At 43.7% G+C, this 20,103-nt stretch overlaps 1 protein-coding gene across 1 annotated transcript in view; it reads left to right on the forward strand.

The window, feature by feature from the left end:
• Positions 1-19,518, forward strand: part of ankrd11 (ankyrin repeat domain 11) — a 123,050-nt gene extending 103,532 nt beyond the window's left edge. The window contains exons 5-14 of the mRNA XM_034679934.1: positions 2,339-2,512; positions 4,095-4,295; positions 4,397-4,539; positions 5,716-5,863; positions 5,976-10,425; positions 10,513-13,273; positions 13,442-13,540; positions 13,933-14,076; positions 14,902-14,994; positions 15,096-19,518. Of these exons, the coding sequence (XP_034535825.1) occupies positions 2,339-2,512; positions 4,095-4,295; positions 4,397-4,539; positions 5,716-5,863; positions 5,976-10,425; positions 10,513-13,273; positions 13,442-13,540; positions 13,933-14,076; positions 14,902-14,994; positions 15,096-15,281 (8,399 nt within the window). The 3' untranslated portion in view covers positions 15,282-19,518. The remainder of the gene's footprint in view (positions 1-2,338; positions 2,513-4,094; positions 4,296-4,396; positions 4,540-5,715; positions 5,864-5,975; positions 10,426-10,512; positions 13,274-13,441; positions 13,541-13,932; positions 14,077-14,901; positions 14,995-15,095) is intronic.
• The last annotated feature ends 585 nt before the right edge of the window (positions 19,519-20,103 follow it).

Here is a 20,103-nt window from a genome sequence, read left to right on the forward strand (position 1 = left end):
TCACCATTTTGATCGGCATCTTTCCTCTTATTCTCTCCGTTATCAAGAAAGGAAAATCACATCCCTCCCTCCTTTGTTGCTTAGCTGACTGCCGCGACATCTCGTCACAATGAAATCACAGATTTGGCAGAGGCGGAACTTACAGAGTTAAGAATTGGTGACTAAATATCACCTGGATTTTAAACAGTGCTCCCACATGCTTCATTATGGCTACCTTGAGTTTGAATGAGCATGCTAGTTGCTATTTTGGAGATGTGTATGTCGTGTAGCGGCCGCCCTCTGCACATGTGCGTTAATGTAAAAACAAACAGCCTCTTTGGTCCTCAGTCCCGGCCTGGAAAAGCTAGCCTCGCACTTTTCTCTGTTCCGCTGCTTTAAAACATGTTTGGACTGCGTCTGTGGTTCCCGCTGTTAGAGTCCCAGCAGAAGGAATGTGTCTAAATAGCAAATGCTTTGGAGAACGTGAGAGTGTATCAAAGAGGGGTGGAGGAACATTTGCTGTAAGTGTTCACAGATGTTAGTGAAAGTTAATCAGCTCTGTTCTTGTGACTGGAAAAATCTTTTTCCTGGAAACATTTTGGCCGACGGAAGCATCAGCCGGCATTCTTCCTTCTTCCCTTATTTACTTTGGTGTTTGTGGCCTCCAACAAATCCAACACATCTTCTGCTCCGTGCAATTGAACGTCTGTTTCTTCTGCCTCTGTGCTGCTGCTGCTTGCTAGCTGTGGGCTGTGGTAGTTGTTCCCCCTCGCAGTGATGAAGTGTTACAGTAGCTCTACCCTCTGCGAGGGTCGTCAGATGGTATGTTGCCACTGAAAATAATTGCTGGGTGTGTCTTTGTGGAGCAGCTGCTTTTGTCCAGTAGCTCTGGGTCTCCAGTAAGCCTGGCAGGCAGACAGGAAGGCAGGCAGGCAGGCATGTGGTGACCTTGGCAAGGCCATGTTGAATTGAAATGTAAACCAACTATTTCGTAATAACTGTGGTTCTGCCAAGTCACACCCTCTTTCCCCTCTCTCCTCCATTCTGGCTGATTGGCCTGGAGACAGACAGACATAAACACACGGCTTATTGGTCCCTCCTTTCCTCAGGGGCAGCTGGCTAATAACACAAAGTCAGCCCTCGCTGCAACCACAGCTCCCACATACATGCAGTCAGTGATTTATATATGAGTTATGTGTTCTAAGTTTGTTGCATCAGTGAGGAGGGAAAGTTTCGCACTTCTTTGTCATTTGGTCTGACAGTTGTGCAGACACCAGATTAACAGTTTGAATAAGAAGAATCTCCGTCCATCTACGAGCTAAATGATGTGATGATACTCTTCATCTCCAAGTATCCATGCTGATATTTGTGTAGAGCTTGAACTCGGCTTGCCTTCTTAAGGTTGCCTGCGGTTTGAGTTTATCTGCATGTTTTCATGAAGTCAACATCCAGTCGTTAGGCCGTGTTGAACAGGGTAATCAGAATTTACAGTACATCCTGCTTGGCGTGATCAGCAACAGCACAGCATCTCTCTCTCTCTCTCTCTCTCTCTCTCTCTCTCTAATGTCAGTGAGTGTTTGGTATGAGTTTTTTTTTGGGGGGGGGGCTTATTTGCCTGATGTCAATCACATGCCTGACTAAAGCAGGGGTTCCCAAAGTGTGGACGAAACCCCCTGTGAGACACCAATAGGAGGTCCCTAGATATTTTCCAGATATTTTAATTTTTTTAAGTAATCTATATTTGCTTATTTTCCCCATCATTGTAACAATATTGACACATAGTAGTTACATCAGTAGCAGCGGGTTAATTTACAGCAGCACAGGAAACACAGCCACATGTGCATGTAGGTAAACTAACTTTTAAAGTATGACGTTAATGAAGTATGAAGCAACATTTAAACACTTTGAGGGACAGGAGGGTATGGGGTCTTTAGCAGCTACACTTTGGGAGTCGTGGGCTGAAAAGTTTGGGAACCCCTGGACTAAAGGATGAATAGAAATAATCATTTGAAATGATTCAAACTGTTGCAGTGTTTCAAAGTTATCAAAGCTATGCAAGAAGTCAAAGAAAACAAAGATGGAGCTCTTAGTTTGGATGTGAAATAAAAAAAAAAACATTATTTTCAATGGAAAGAAAAGTGATGATGGGACAAACTTTGGAAGGAGATGAATAAGATCACAATAATACTGAACACCAACTGAATTTATTTGTGTTACACATTAAAAAGAGATGTCACCGTACCCTTCCACAAGGTTGAGTAAATTCGATTGGATGAATGTAAAGTTAAGTGCATGCACACGTTTGTCACTTCAAGGCAATGAGATTAACCTCACTCCTCTCCTCTCTTTCTCATCACAGAAAAACCAGGTCCAGAGCGGAAGCGCATTAAAAAGGAGCCCACCAACACCCGGAAGGCGGGCTTGCCGTTTGGAATGGGGATGCCAGGGATCCGGGCTGGGTACCCCCTCTCTGAGCGGCAGCAGGTGGCCTTGCTCATGCAAATGACAGCTGAGGAGTCCGTCAACAGTCCAGGTGCGTGCTTATCATGGAGGCCACGTCCTCTGTGGACGGGTGGCATACAAGGAGAGAGTGATGGGGTAGAGCTTCATGTGGACTGAGTGTGGGAGGGGGGCAAACAGAGAGACCAGCTGAGGCAGGGGGCTGGTTGTTTTTATTTATTTTGTTGACGTTATGTGTTTGTTGTATTCTGTAACATCTAAATCGTACTCTGCCTTCAGACTGAACCTGCTGTTTGATTTAAAGCTGGTTGTAGCAGCTAATTCTTAAACAGCCTCATTTATCGAATACTGCCGTCAGGATTTTGAAAGTTCTTCGTCTCGTCCCATTTTTCATCAATAGAAGTTGAATCACTTTATTTAAATACAGCAAAAGGAAATAAACTCTTCTTTAGGGATTGTGTTCTACAGAATGGTGGTATCTAATATTTTGAGGCACAACAGACAATCAAAATGCAAAATAAAACTATCAATGAAACGTTATTTTTACAGCACCTTTCATACAAATCAAATGCAATTCAATGTGCTTTACAGTGACGGGAAACAAGAAAGAAGCAGAGTAAAATAAAGAAAAACATGCTATATATTAGAAAAAAAATATTTTGAAGAAGAGACTAATGCTCACCAACAACAATAAAATATGTTATTAAAAAGATATCAAAGCATCAAAATAATGAAGAATATAAATAGTTTTAAAAAATCAATAAATATAGAACAGGTAGGGATTCAAGTTGGAGATAAATAAATGAATTCAAAATAATAATAATAATAATAATAATAATAATAATAATAAAAAAAACAAGTAGTTAAAAAATAAATAAAACAATAAAAAAGAACATTAATATCAATATGAAACACTAAAATAATTTTACCATAAAGTAGTTACAAATTATTTGCAAAATTAAATAAAGCAATCAAGAAGAACATTGATGTCAATATGAAAATTTTAAATAATATTTAAATGAAGTAGTTAAAAATAAATAAACAATTTAAAAAGAACATTAATGTCAATATTAAACATTAAAATGATATAGTTGTGAGGCCTGCAAACATGTAGTTTTGGTTACATTGTTATTTGTTGTGGTTTCTGCTGCTGCATTATTATCTAAAGACATTAACTTCCCCTTTATCTCCCATCAAATTGTTCGTTTCTTTTGAATTGACGTGTACAGAATATGCCTGGATACCTAAAATAGCATGGCAGTTGTGACACTGCTCTGTTTCTCTCACTGTTGACATTTGAGATGGAGTAAGTTTTGTGACTACCAATGCATAACATCTTTCATGAAAACATTAATTCCTTTGTTGCATGCCTGAAGGCATGGACTTAGATTAAGTGAATGTGTTTCAAATATCATTTGGGACAATAGCAGTTCAAACTCAATAATGTAAATGTGATTAAGGCTTGAGTTTAATCTTGTAAATGTGATGAAATGAGCTCAAGTGAAGTAGGTCCAAGCACCCTGCTGCTGGTTGTTGGAGTTAGACTGCCCTCTTCTGGCTCTTAGTGCATGGTGTGTGTGTCAAAGTGTTGATTCTGTAAAATATGCCCATAGAAAAGTTGTGGTTTTAAAGTGTAATGTCCATCTGGCCTACAGACACAACACCAAAGCATCAGTCACAGTCCAGTCTGGGTCAGAAGGGAACGCCAAACTCTGCATCTAAAACCAAAGACAAAGTGAATAAACGGAACGAGAGGGGAGAGACTCGGCTGCACAGAGCAGCGATCCGCGGGGAGACACGCCGCATCAAGGAGCTCATCAGCGAGGGAGCTGATGTGAATGTAAAAGACTTTGCAGGTGAGGAGCTCTTCATATTGTCTGTTCTTTACTGTGTGCTTACTGCATATTCATTCACATGTTGGAAACACTCCTCACATGGTTGCTCTTTTTTTTGGTAGGCTGGACTGCATTGCATGAGGCGTGCAACAGGGGGTACTATGATGTGGCCAAGCAGCTGCTGGCAGCCGGAGCGGAGGTCAACACCAAGGGTCTAGATGATGACACCCCTCTACATGACGCTTCCAACAACGGACACTTCAAGGTAAAGAAAACAAATGCATTGTGACGAAAGAAGCTAAAATTATTACTATTACTAGTATTGTCATGGAACAGCATGGAGTTTATAATACATTCAAGCCAAACAACTTAAGGAGACAAAGGCGTGAAGACTATTTTACATCTGCAGTCCCTGTGGGCAGGTTAATGGTATAAAAACAATGATTAAGGAACACTCACATAAGCATTAAAATATTTACGTTGTTCCCTTTGACCTTTAGAAACCAAGCCAGGAAGATTTAATAATCAAGTTAATTCAAACATCACAAACCTGAGAGTGTTTTAAGCTTTTTTTTTCTTAAAAGAAAACAGATCACATCACTCAACTTCTTAAAACTCTGCACTGGCTACCTGTTTCTTTTAGAATTGATTTTAAAGCTCTTAACAGCCTAGCTTCTCCATACATCACAAATCTGTCATTTTATATTCCACCTTGACTGCGGTCCTCAAATGATTCCCTTTTAAATGTTCCTTGTTTGTCTTACACAAGGATATACCTTTCTGCTTTTATGCCCCTAAACTCTGAACTCTCTTCCTCTGGACATTAAAACGGCGAGCTCTCTGGGAGTTTTTAAAAGTAAACTAAAGACTTACCTTTTTAATCTGGTTGTTCATTTGGAGTAATTTATTTTTAGCCCCAGACTGCATTATTGCCACGATGACCATTGTTTTAGAATCATTTTTATTTCTTATTTTGTGTTATCTGATTTCATGTCATTTTATTTTTCTGGTACTTATAAGATTTTATTTTGTTGATTTTATTATAACTATTTTATTTTTCCGATTTGTATTTTATTCTTTTTTCGTAGTGATTTAATTAATTTTTTTCAGATATTTATCTGATATTGTGATTTTATTATAATTATTTTATTATATTATAATTATTTTATTTATCAGATATTTATTTTATTGATTTTTTCCATAATTATTTTATTTTTATTCTGAAGTCTTCCTTTCCTCTATCTTGTTTAGTCTTTTATCATTTTACCTATTACTGTTATTTCCTGTCTTTGTTCTTTTGTAAAGCACTTTAGGCTGCATGCTTGAATGTATGAAAGGTGCTGTCTAAATTAAAATGAGTTGAGCAGATTCCACAACAGAACTATGTTAGATGATATACTAAGTTTCTGTTATTTAACTTTTAATCTTTTGTTTGTTTCAGGTGGTGAAGCTACTTTTACGGTATGGAGGGGACCCACGGCAAAGCAACAGGAGAGGTGAAACGCCATTAAAAGTTGCCAACTCTCCGACTATGTTGAATCTTTTGCTGGGGAAAGGCACGTACACCTCAAGTGAAGAGAGTTCATCGGGTATGTTGGATGAAATCATTGAGAAAGCTCATTACATGTATGTTATAAATGATGTAAGCTCTAAATGTCAATGAGGATGTATGTTTCAATGAAGTCCTCTTTCTTTCCACAGAATCCTCAGAAGAGGAGGACGCCCCCTCGTTCGCCCCGTCCAGCTCTGTCGATGGCAATAACACGGACTCAGAGTTTGAGAAGGGCCTGAAGTCGAAAGGGAAAAACGCAGACCCTCCCAAGTCCGCTGTCACTCCTGTCAAAGACGAATACGAATTTGACGAGGACGACGAGGAGGAGCGTGTCCCTCCCGTGGACGACAAACACCTGTTGAAAAAAGACTTCCGCAAGGAACCCGTCGCCAAGCCCAACAGCTTCATCGCCATACCCAAGATGGAGGTCAAAACCTATTCCAAAAGCAACTCGCTCACACCAAAGAAAACTGTCAGGCGGATCGTCTCTGACAGTAACAGTTCAGACGAGGACGATAGGACGCTGTGTTTCACGCCAGCGCCTACGCCGCGGCAACAAGCCCAGCAAACAAACAACAAGACAAGAGACTCTGGCAGCATGAGCTCAAAGCAGCAGAAAGACAAAAGTAAAGTCAAAAAGAAACGAAAGAAGGAGAGTAAAAATAACGTCAGTAAAGAAGTTCGGTTTGGCAAAGTCAACGACAAATTCTGTACGTCTGACTCTGACTGCGGAGACATGGAGAGCGAGGATGATAAGGGCTCAAACAGTATAAAGGACTCTTCTGCTGCAAGCCTAAAGGATTCCCCTGGCTTTAACGCGTCCTCTTCGTCACATGGCAACTTGAACTCTCAAAAACAAGTACCGTCGTTAGCAGAACAGCATCCAAAGCAGTGGAGGACAGATGGCTGGAAGACTGTGTCGTCGCCTACGTGGTCCGATGTCAGCTCTCTCTCAGATTCAGTCCGAACGAGACTATCCAGTGAGTCTGACTACTCCTCTGCAGATTCCAGCGTGGAGTCAATAAAACAGGTTAAGAGGAAAGCGCAGGAGAACAAGAAGAAGAATAACAATGTGCACAGTAACACTGTAGACAAGAAAAACTCTGATCTCTACAAAAACTCCAACGCAGACAGTTCAATCTCCAAAACCGACGGAGACGGCAAAGTGCTGAAGAAGCATAAAGTGAAGCACAAGCACAAAAATAAAGAAAAGGACAAAGCTCCAAGCCTCGTGCTTAATCAAGACATGAATGAGAAGTTTGTCAAAAGCTATTCTTTTGATTTTGATGATTCAAGACAAAAGTCTCTAATTGTCGAGTCCGAATCTGCAGCGGAAGGCAAGGTCAAGTTATCCAAACATGAAAAAGATCATTCGAAAAAGGAAGACAGGCTTTCCAAAATCAAGTCTGAGGATAAAGATTGGTCATCTGGAAAAGATCTGCACAGAACAGCAAAAGAGGAGAAAAACAAGAAAGCAAAGGACTCCACCAAGGACAAGACGAATAAGGAGGAGCGGGAGAAGCCTGTGAAACCTGACAAGGAGAGAAACGCAAAGGACAAGGAGAAACCCAAGGAGGATAAACAAAAGGCTCACAAAGAGGAGAAAAAGAAAAAGTCCAAGGAGAAGTCATCCTCAAAGGCGGAGCGGAAAAGTGAACAGAAAGAGGAGAAGCATCTAAAGGTGGATAAGGAGAAAAACACCAAGGAGGAGAAGGAGAAATGCAAAAAGGAGAAAGCGCCGAAGGAAGAGTCTGAGTATGAAGGCTATGACGTCAACAACCGATTCCTGAACCTGGAGGACACGAAGATGAGCGCCTCGGATGACCATCACGACAGATGGGGCTCCGAGATGTCCTCCGACTCGTCCCTCTACGGAGACGAGAGCTGGGAAGCTCCCGTCAAAGAGTACAAGGAGTACAAAGCCAACAACGCTGTTAAGCTAATTGTTGAGACTGTAAAGGAGGAGACGAGGAGGAAAGAAAACAAAGTCAAGGACAAGAAATCAGATCACAACGAGAAGAGATCCGATAAAGAGCCCACGTCTAAGAAGAAGGACAAAGACACTTCTGAGAAGACCAACGAAAAGAAGAAAGACTGGTCGGAAAAACAGAAACTGAACTCGGGTCACTCGGTTGAAAAAGAGAAGAAGAGGAAGGAGTCAACAGAGGTGGTGAAAGACAAGAAAGACAAAGACTCTCTGGACGTGAGCCGAGACCGAAAAGACTCGTACGACTTCACGAAGGAGAGGAAGGACATTAAAATCAAACAGGAGTCTATACGAGACGAGTACGGGAATGATACCTTCTTCAAAGACACAGACGCTGTCAGTAAATCGTGTGACATCAGAGAAAGAAACCATTCTGGAAAGGAGAAAGAAAAGAAGGTGGAGGGGTTGGAAAAGAGAGAAAAGACGAAAACTGACAAGCACAAAGAGAAAACAAAAGACAGAGGAGCTGATCCGGAGAAGGATAAGAGCGAGAAAATCTCCACGGAAAAACCTGTCAAGGAGAAAGACGTGGACCGGGGCACCAAAGACAAGAAGGAGGGAGCGAAAGACAAACACAAAGAGTCTCACGGCAAAGACAAAGATCGGAAGATGTCCTCTGAACAGACAAAGGACAAGAAAGAAAAGGCCTCTCAAGACAAACACACTGACAGGGAGAAGGATTTCGTAGAGGTCAAGAAGGAGGAGAGGAAACCCGAGAAAATCAGAGAGAAAACGTGGTACAAGATAGCCGACATTTTCACGGATGAAAGTGACGACGATGAGGACAGCTACAACGGCGGAGTGGCGCTGTCCGACTCCGTCAGGAAAGACTTGACGCCCGATCAGGATGAGTCAGATCACTTCCCTTTAGAGAAAATGAGAAAGCCTTCTGCAGAAGCTAAACACAACGTAGAGAAGGCAAAAGACAAAGATCACAAAGACAAGAAGAAGGAGAAGGCCGCGTTTGACACGGGGAAAGAGAGGAAAGGCTCCTTAGAGAAACACAACAAGGACAAGAAAGAGTCGGTGGATGCTAAACACAAGGAGAGGAAGGACAGGATGTCAGTGGACTCCAATCAGGATAAGAAAAACAGGCAGAAGCTTTTGGACAAAAGGGACACGAGTGAGGAGAAGACAAAAAGCAAATATAAAGACAAGCTGGAGCACACTAAAGAGAGGAAGCCTTCGAAAGGAAGCGGAGAGAATGAGAAGTCCCTGTTAGAAAAACTAGAAGAGGAAGCAATGAACGACTACAAGGATGACTCAAACGACAAGAACAGTGAAATCTCCTCCGACAGCTTCACCGACCGAGGTCACGAGCCCGTCCTCACCTCTTACTACGACTCCATCAGCCTGACAGACGTGTCCGAGGACAGGAGGGACTCCCTGTCCATATCCACACCGCAGGACAAGTTCAGAGAGAAAGAGAGGCATCGACACTCCTCCTCCTCCTCGTCCAAGAAAAGCCACGACAAGGAGAAAGAGAAGGTGAAGAAGGACAAAGGAGACAAACGGGACAAGACTGAGGAGATCCGAGAGTCATACAGCCGCAGAGAAAGCTTACCCTTCGAGAAGGAGCCCATGCCTTTAGAAGCAGATCCTTACACGTTCCCGTTCGGAGGTAAAGGAGACGGAGAAGACGACTTTGATAAAACGTTGGAGTTTGAGAAAGAGATGTCCAAAAAGGACAAAGACAAAACGACTGCTGTCATCAGTGACCGGACTAAAGACAAAAAGAAAAAGGAGAAACACAAGGAGAAAACGAAGGAGGAGAAAAATAAATACATCGATGGGTCGTTTAAACACTCCAAAGAGGACGTGAAGTCAGGGCTGAAAGATAGTCCGCAGATCACAGGTCTCAAGGATCGGTCGAAAGAAGACAGTCCCAAATTTGAAATGAAAAAGGAGAGAAACCGGGACATGCTGGACAAAGACAACAGAGTGGACCACAGTAAATCTAAGACGAAGGATGAAAACGAGAAGCTCTCTCAGTCCAAAGACGTCGTCCGCAAAGACAACCGTCCACGAGAGAAACTGCTGGTGGACGGGGATTATCAGATGACGAGTTTTGGTCAGATGTTGAGTCTCAAAGATCAGGAGATTGAAGAGCGCCACAAGAGACACAAAGAGAGGATGAAGCAGATGGAGAAACTGAGACCGAAGTCAGGGGACCCGAAACTAAAGGACAAAACCAAGTCCACTGAGGAACTGCGGAAAAACCGCAATGAGCTGTCCTCAAAGAAAGCCAACAGTCTGGAGTCTGGTCTCAAAGAGAAGAAGCTGAAGGATGTGGGTCTCCCGGCTCAGATGATGTCTCCGAGCAGGAAGTTCCAGCCCACCGACAGTCAGAACTCAAAGGATTGGCTACCCGGCCATCAAATGAAAGAGAACCTCCCAGCGTCTCCCAGGCCGGACCAGAACAGGCCGACCGGTGTCCCCACGCCGACGTCTGTCATCTCCTGCCCCAGCTTTGAGGAAGTCATGCAGACTCCCCGCACGCCATCCTGCAGTGCGGAGGACTACCCTGACATCATACTGGACGGACTGGACTGTCAGAACACTTCAGCCATGACTATGTCCATGAACGCGTGCTCCCCATCCTTCTTTGAAAGGTATTAAAACATGCACACTGTTAAGTGTTCTGTAACTTTTGTATTTGACGTGTTTTCTAATATCTTGTTGTTCTGTTGTCCACCCAGCAGGTATTCCAACTCCCAGAGTTTCCAGGAGGGAACCTGCCCGACTCCTGCGAAGAACCTCCAGCTGCCTCTGGTCAGATGTTCTGCATCCTCTGACGTCCGCAGGCCTTTGGAGGATGAGTTCAAGGCTGAGGCTGATAAGTTCCTTCGACAGCAGAGTGAACTGGCAGCTGAATATGATCCGACATCTTCCTCACAAATTCTAGAGGACAAATCAGCGACAGTGGACAGACTGGAGTGTCTGTCGTCTCCGTACTTCTCTCCCATAAGAATGTTGTCGCCGCGGCTGGAGCCAGCCCATCACACTCCTGATGTGGCAGCACCAATTCTGTCTGGTTCAGAAGGTAATGATCACCTTCCAGAAAGTGTGTACAACAATTACCTGCCCAAACCGTCCACACCGGTGCACAGACCGGACCCCCAGGAGCCCTGCTTCGACATTGCTGCACCGCCCACCCCGGCTCCTGCTGCTCTGCCGCCTCTGGACATCGATGACATCTCCGAGCCTCACCACAGTGAGCCAAACCTGGTCCTCTCAGATCTCCCCTCCGTCACAGAGGAACAGGAGCAGATTGAAGAAGAAGAAGAGGAGGAGGAAGAAGAAGAGGAGGAAGAGGAGGAAGAAGAAGAGGAGGAGGAGGAGGAGGAAGAGGAGGAAGAAGAAGAAGAAGCTGACATGGGGGATGTGGGTGTTTTGGATGAGAGAGCTGATGCTGATCACAGTGCCGTGGAGGAGCCGGAGCAAACAACAGAACAGTGTTCCTTCTCCCCTCCAGTTGAGGACCCGCTGAGGAAGAGCTGGCCTGTAGAGTCCCCAGAGCAGCAGGAACCAGAAGTCCACCAGCTCTCCCCCTCACACTCTGCTCCAAACCACGGAGAGAACTGCTATGATCACAGCCTGGGCTGGAACGCTGAGATGGATCTCAAATCTCCTCATAGGACGTACGGAGAAATAGAGGCCGCCGTCTCCAAAATCACCAGCCCGTACTCTCACACGGACAGCGACATTCAGCACCTGTCAGGCCACCCCAACGTCACTCCTCCGTATGCTGCCTGGAACAGCTGGCACAAGGAGGACCCAGAGGAGTACGACGAGCAGAAGGATGCTGTAGAAGACATCCCCTCTCCAGAGAGACCTGACGCAGCGATCGATGAGGAGGAACCCAGCTATCTAAACACCTCATCATCCTCCAACAGGCTGGAGTCTTTCTTTCAAGACTGCAACAAACCCAGCACCGAGGAGAGTCCTCAAATGAACAGCGAGCCGGCGTGTGAGGAACCAGACGGCAGACAAACCATGCACAGCTTCAGTGCTCCCACCGAGAGCCACATGACTCCAGCTGTGGGTCCCGAGCCTGTGGTTCCCTGGGCAGACCCGTTTTCTGCTGATGCCGATGAATTGGATGACCTGGGACCGTTCTCCTTACCCGACCTCCCGCTGCCAGACAAGTCTGAAGAAGCTGAAACCAGAGACCCAGAATTAGCTGACCACACCAAGGCTGTGACGCCCCACATAAGACATACGATTACAGAAGGACATGACTCGGACATCATGGAAGTGGACTTACCGAGCCTGGCTAAGACCACTTGCCCCGCTGAAGATCAAGGTTTAGTGGAACCTACCGGACAAGACTTAATGGTTCCATCACCACACGGCAACTGCCAGCAGGAGTTAGTCTCTCCTCCTCAGAACACCCCGGTGAACAGCTCCTTGTGTCTCACTCAGCAGCAGGATAGCATATTGGAGAGAAAAGGACCCTATGGAGGACCTGATGAGCTGGACATACTGTACTCGCCTGTGAAACCAGACGCCAGCCAGCAACATCACATCCAAATCCAGTCCCTCCCCGAGTCCCCGCCTTTTGCCCTGGATACAGTGTCCGCTGTGAAGCCCGAGGTGAGACAAGAGGAGATGCCGGAGCCTGTAGCCGAGTCCGTGTCGTGCAGCCCCCTTCCTCAGCTCCCTATTCCCGTCCCCCTGTCCAGCCCGGTGGAACTACCAGACACTCAAGAGACCACATCCAAACTAACACCGGCAACCCTGACAGCCGTTTCCCCCACCTTAGATGTCCCCAAGAAGGTGGATGAAATCCCTCAAAGGATGACCCGAAATCGCGCCAAGAACAATCCCTCTGTTGCTGCTGTCCCTCCTACCTCCTGCATCGTAACCTCATCTGCTGCCATCGCCCCGATCACCACCAGTCCGGCAGTGAGCATTAATCCAGTTCCTACGAGAACCCCGACACCCACGTCAGCCTCCTCCCTCTCAGCTCCAAAGAAAGAGAAAGACTCTGTGCTTACTGTCGCCACCACTAACTCGACCCCGGCCGTGTCTGTCCCCACTTCTGTGACAACATCTGCGTCAGTCGTCATCAGCAAGACGACGAAAGGACGCCCGCTTCCTATCGACGACGAGGACTCGCAGACGCAGCACCCGCGGAAGAGGAAGTTCCCTCGTTCTGCCGGGCAGCAGGTCCAGGTCCAGCTGGTGAACACAGCCATGCAGCAGACCAGAGAGATGATCCAACAGACCTTGGCTGTCGTTGTTAACGCGATTAAGCTGGATGACATCGAGCCGTATCACAGCGACCGATCCAACCCCTACTTTGAGTACCTGCAGATCAGGAAGAAGATCGAGGAGAAGAGGAAGATTCTGTGCTACATCACCCCGCAGGCCCCGCAGTGCTATGCTGAATATGTGACCTACACCGGCTCCTACCTGCTGGATGGCAAACCCCTGAGCAAGCTTCACATACCTGTTGTAAGTCTTTTATAATGTTTGAGACAATACAGAGAAAATTTGTTTAAAAATCACTTTATTTACACATTTAAAGGATGAAATCACTGTATCTGACCACAGACTGATAAACAAAGCTTGTTTTTGTCCTCGGACGTATTTACCTAACACTCTTTGTTGTGTGTTCCTCAGATCGCCCCTCCTCCATCGCTCTCAGAGCCTCTGAAGGAGCTCTTCAGACAGCAGGAGGCAGTGAGAGGGAAGCTCAGGTTGCAGCACAGCATAGAACGGGTAACGGATACACTCTTATCCTCCATCCTTAATTCACTCATTGCTTGATCTCTCTCTCGCTCCGTCCCTTCTTTCACACATACAGCTAAACACATATACACACAATGTTATGAGCACCTCTTTGAAGACAGATCAAAGCCTGTCCTTAATGGAAATTGAAGTGAAATCTGCATACCCTCCACTCCTGGGCCGACCCGAGTGAATCCCAGACATAGATCTATTTAATCTAACTCACATAATGAAGTTAGACCATCTCTATGAAACATACAGAGCTGCTTCGTTTATAAAAACTCATTTCTTTTAACCTCACCAACAAGCCTAAGGGTCGAACCAGCATGGAGTGTAAAATCCTAAGTTAATTTTTGTCCCTCTGTTCTTCTCAACGTTCACAGGAAAAGCTGATTGTTTCCTGCGAGCAGGAGGTTTTAAGGGTTCACTGCAGAGCAGCCAGGACCATAGCCAATCAGGCTGTGCCATTCAGCGCCTGCACCATGCTGCTGGACTCTGAAGTCTACAACATGCCATCAGAGAGCCAGGTATGACATATATGAATTTATATGCTTTTATTTCTTCTTGCCTTGCTTACTGTAATTCACTTTACACCTGTCTCAATCAGAAATCCATCCACCGCCTTCAGACAAAATACAACATGCAGCAGCTCGGCTTTTAAATAGAACTTTAAAAATGTTACCACATCACCCCAATTTTAGCATCCCTACATTCACTACCTATTGTTTTTAGGATCGATTTTTAAGATACTTTTCATCATGTTAAAGACACAACATGGACTTTCCCCCCTTTATATATCTCTGGGCTTTTATCCCTCTATGAGACGAGACGCAGTCTGAGATCCTCTGGCAATGCTCTGCTCCCCGTTCCAAGGTCTAGACTGAAAACTAAAGACAGGGCCTTTGCTGTCAGAGCCCCCAACTGTATAACAGCCTGCCAGAGGACACTTTAAGAAACTTTAATATAATTATCATCATTTTTATGATAATGTCATTATTATTATAACCATTATATCATTATTATCATCATTACCCTTGTTGTCATCTTTATATAATGATAATTATTATTTTCAATTTTATTATTTTGTATTATTTTAATTATCATTATGATTATTGATTAATATTTTTACTTACTAATAATTATTATCAATCTTATCTTTTTTTTTATTTTTTAATCATTATTAGAACTATTATCATTATTTTTTAAATTGTAATTATAATTTTTTCACATTATTATATTATTATTATTGTTATTATTACTGTTATTATTATTTTATAGTGTCATGTAAATTATAAGAGGTAGAGAGTTGTGTTCTTTCCATAAATTCATGGTCATGTGATTTTTATTTTCAGGGTGATGAGAACAAATCTGTGAGAGATCGCTTCAACGCCCGTCAGTTCATTTCCTGGATCCAGGATGTGGACGACAAATACGACCGCATGAAGGTGAGCTTTAAGACTCTGCTTCATGTCTTTGTTTCTTTAGTTAAAGGCACAAATACCACAGTTATGTTTCAAACAAATCAACGTTTCCTCTCTTTCTGCAGACATGTCTGTTGATGCGGCAGCAACATGAGGCGGCCGCCCTTAACGCAGTGCAAAGGATGGAGTGGCAGTTGAAGGTCCAAGAGCTGGACCCAGCGGGGCACAAGTCCCTCTGCGTCAACGAAGTGCCGTCCTTCTACGTACCAATGGTCGATGTCAACGACGACTTCGTCCTGCTGCCTGCATGACACACCTGTGCTCACAGAGGGAGACAACACTTCATCTGAATCACTTCTTCTCAAAGAGACTTCGTCGAACAGAACGAATGGAAAGGGCTAGCAAGTTTGAAAGAGGACTTTAGACAGAAAAAATTATATTCTATAGAAAAAGTAAAGATGAAAAAACTTGCTCTGGATTCCCTTCCGTGAAGAAGGAAACTTGTTTTTACTGGGGAAAAAGAAAATACACAACTTGCACTTTCATCCTCAAAGTTTTTACGCTTTTGTTCGAGCAGAGTTTGAGAAGCAGAAAATGTTTTTGCTTTGAGGCTCTGACTAAACTCCTCAGTGCTCAGTTAGGGGACAGAGATATATTTTCTGAGTTCGTTTTTTTGGTCCCCGCTTCAAATAGACCCATCTACACTGGGAGGAGGTCTCAGAGAAGAGCTATCCCGTCAGCGTGGTGCCTGTCCTGAGGGAGGACTGAGGAGAAGCCTCCCCTGTTGACCCGAGGCTCATGATGGGCCGAGAGAACTAGTCCAGCGCTGACCCAGAGGAAGTCTGCGGAGTTGTGGTGCAACATGTGGATCTTCAACGTGTATCTACATCTGGGAACAGACAAGAAAGCCAGAACTAGCCCATACTGGTTTTGGGCTGACGCGACCGACCGCCCTCTCTGTTCACGCTGCACACGGCCTCATCAGTAGAGCAACAGAGCCTGAGGCGGGCGGGAACACAGCAGAGGGTCAGCGATTGCGTGTGCACGTTCAGGGCCCAGTGTCTGAGAGGAAGAGACTGACCCTGCAGCCTCTCGACCTGGATCAACAGAAGACAGCAGGCGTGGATCTCTGAGGACAGACCGGAGTGCTCCTCAGCCGCCCTGCTGGTTCAACAAAAACACATCAGACTGCCATGGACTGCAAAAACACCACAGGAACAGCAGAAGAAACAAACAAAACGAATGTTGAGATTCAAAGAGACTATTGAGAAATCGTGGTTCAGCAGGAGGAGAGAAATATTGTTTTTGTCTATTTCTTTACTTGGGCATTTCATTGTTTCTGAGGAAGTGACTTGAAACACTACAGAGCCAATATTAGTTTAATGGAAAAAAACAAAAAGAAAACTGAAAAAAAGTTGTATTCCGTAAATTATGTACAGTTTTTATATTCGTTAACCAATGTATTCTTGCTGCCTTCTAGATAATTTATTTTGCCACACATTACTGCACAGTTGTAAATAACCTATGTACTGTAATATCACTCAGTTAAGTGTAAAGAAAAACATAAAAGAAATAAAAAGTATCTTTTTATGTACAGTTCACTTTTGGGCAGCACTTTCCCCCCTCATATCCATGGGCCAAAATGTGTACATGGTTCTGTCAGTATCTGAAAGACTCCAGTGCACAGTTCTATGATCCCGTCTGTGGATCCCGTCCAGGGTTAGAGAACTCCCCTGGACGCGGATCACAGCTCACAAATAGCTGACAGAGATCACCTTCTGGATTAAACCGGCCTCCCACGGGCCCAACACCACATAGTCCCTCAGATGTAGCAAAATAGTTGTTGAGGATTTATTTAAAGAATAGACAGAGGATTATTATTCATTGCTTTACACGAGTATATCTAAAAAAATTCGAACCAAGAAAATGCCTTTTTCAGTGAAAAAAAAATGTACTCATTGTTGGGCAAAGTCACACAGATATATATGGGTGGGATGAAAGTTCGATGTCATTCACACACAAAACCTTCATTTTCATTTTGCTTTTGTTTCCGATTTGTTTTTGAATTTTCCAAAATGATTGGACTGAAATCATTTCTGATCACCTCAAAGCGTCATTGTCTAAAAACCAACCGGACACGGGTCTCCAGCACTTCATCACTCGTTCTCTCAGCTTGTCTGCGTTTCTTTACAGACTGAAGAGTTGTCACAGCCACTCGATAGTTTCATTCCATAACTTTGTTCAATGTTGAAGAGCAGCTTGCTGTTTTCAGTTTTAGTCACCAGATGGCGCCAGAGTGTCAAAAACCTCCAGAACCCTTAATTGGCTTTGCTTAGACCTGTGGTCTCTCACTTGAACCGGTGTTTTTAAATCTATTTAAATTTTATTACAGTTTCTGGGGAGTCGTCTGATTCCAGTTGAACACCTCGCTCGGTGAAGTCCGGTCCGGTTCAGACCTGACCTCGGCTCCACTCGTCCGTCTTTTAATCTCGGGGGGGTTTGACTGGCGTTGTCAGGGATTTTAAATGTTAGCTTCCTCATTTGCTCCGTTGTGTGGAGGCGGCTCTCTGCCACCTTCATGTCCTTGTGTCGGGCCCAAGCAGACAGTCCAGAGACTTAAACCTTCTCAGAATGAACCAAAAAGTTTGACAGGTGTAAACAAAACCAGAGGACTAGCTTCATGCGGATCACTTCTTTTATCGTTAATCAGACTCCCATCTTATCTTTCATTTCTGACACGTTCTGGTTCTCTTTTTTTTTTTTAAAGTGGGTTTTGAAAAGCTTTCCCGACCTACCACATGGGCTGCCTGTCTGTGTGTGAGAGCTGCTCATGTATCCTGATGGCAATATTACCTGAAACCCTCTAAGTTATTTACACACTGTCAGTCAGCATAGCTGTGTATGGTATGTCTAGTCAAGTGCAATGGTTGTTGCTATTACACTGTGCAGACAAGGTGGCTAGATGTAACGTTCTGGATATGTTTGAGAGATAACACACATCCTGGTTGGCAAACAAAAACACACACCCAGAAATGAGTTGGTTTTTTTAAACCCCTGTTTGTTTGTTGTTTATTTTGTTGTTGGTTGCTTACACCGTTGTTTGGGGGGGAGAGGTTTTAAGGGTGTTTTTGTTCACAGAATCCTCGTGTGTTTTTTAGCTCCGTGTATGTAGTTTTTGAATGTTGTTGTGTTTATCTTAGGGGTTTGTTTTGTTTCCTGTATAGAGCATAAACACCAGTGGCATGTCAATCACGTTGCTTATCGAGCAGAATGTATACCGTTACTATGCCCTGACCGACCACACCCTCTCACTATTGTTTACAAAACATCAACAAGTGTGTGTTTTTTCCGTTTCATGTGTGTCACCCTTTTCTCGACGGTTTGATCCCTGCCTTTGTTTTTACTTTTGTAATTTTTTTGAACCACAAAGGCTTGAAATGGTGATGGTCGAACACAGCTGAACGCCCCCCCTCCCCTTCCCTCTCCCCGCCGCCCTCTCCAGACCGCGGTACACCGCTGCACAGAGCAATACACAAACAATCCACGTTGAGAACATTAGAGACTAACAAAAGAGCGATCTCTGGTTTTAATTGAAGACAGACAAACACATCGACCCTCAGATGCACAGTAGAGCACTTGGCCGTGGTGATACAGACTCTAGCCTGACGCCACCTCAGTCAGCAACATATTACCTCTACTCTCCTCACATTCACTCATAATGTTGATTCTAGATTTGTTATGTGTTGTTTTTTTTTTTCTTACTGGCTATTTTTTCATTCTGTAGAATCACGATTTCAAGCCTTTTTTCTAGTTTTGTTGTTTATTTTTTAATTCAAACCCAGACTGTAGCTATTTCTTTGTTCCTTTTTTAGAGTGGGAAATGACTAATACAAAGCATGGAGAACTACTCTTTAAATGGTGAGAAATAACCTATTTATTATCTTTTTGTTTTTTTCTGACACCTGTGGTATGTTTTTGAGTTGAAGTTGGTCTCCGCTGTGTAAATTTTCCTCCTTGTAATGCGTGAAAGAGACATACTGTACATAGCTCTGTAAATAAAACCTCCCAGGACGTTTTGCACCCTCCTCTTTGTACTAGTCTGAAAAATTGCGTAGAATGTGGGGTTCTAACAGCAAACGAGCTGCGTGCGCTTGCTGCAGGTGATTATTATGTAACAATGTAACATTTTTTTATTTGTACAATGTAGTTTATTTGTGTACATATTGTTGGAGCAGCTACGAGGGGAGGGGAAGGGAGGGGATATATGACGGGGGGACGGGGGGTCGTTGATGCTATTGTCAGTGCTGTAACAGAAATCCAGTACTTTCACCTCTAGCTGTTGTTGATTTCCTGCAAAAAAAGTGAAGAAAAAAAAGACAAAAAAATCAAAATGCGAGAAACTGAAAATGAGGATGGATGGGAAAAAAAGACTAAAACTGAAAAGTAAAAATTCTAAATTGTTATTTTCTACAGTTGCATGTACAGAGAGCGCGAGAACTGCTGTTGTTCCTCAGAGATTATGTTCGTTAATAAAATTTTGAAATATTACACGCTGTCTTTAGGTTCTTCTTTTTTGTGTTTGCACCTTTGTTTTGTGAGATCGAAGCACGGCTGGACGTCTTCATTACTTCAGTCAAAGTATAGATCCTCCTGGTCAATCATTACTCAAATACAAGTGAACGTTGTTACTTGAGTTAAAGTCCTGAAGTACTTGCTTTTAAAAACACTTAAGTTTTCAAACTACTTTTTAAATATCACAAAGCATGAGTGCAGTCAAGAATGCATGGGATTAGTATTACTTGAAATCTCTAAAAACTACCATGGAATAAAAACAGCAACTAAGTTAGTCCAAGCACAGACAACTTAGTTTGAAATGTTCATCTGGAATGAAACAAATGTTACGTAGCTCGACACGCTATCTCAGGTTGGACAGTGAATTTTTGTTTGTTTGGACAGAGTGGGAAACAGGGAGAACATTTCAAATGATACGTATCATTCTTCATTTCAAAAACTCTAACACGGGCTGAAGATATGGCCATGGGTGCTCAGGGGGAGAATTATAGCCATCATTACCATCTCTCTTTTTTTTTTTTTTTTTTGTTTTTGCAGGATTATTCCAGTACAACCAATACA

Source organism: Notolabrus celidotus, chromosome 3 (assembly GCF_009762535.1).
Source record: "Notolabrus celidotus isolate fNotCel1 chromosome 3, fNotCel1.pri, whole genome shotgun sequence".
Lineage (NCBI taxonomy): Eukaryota > Metazoa > Chordata > Actinopteri > Labriformes > Labridae > Notolabrus > Notolabrus celidotus.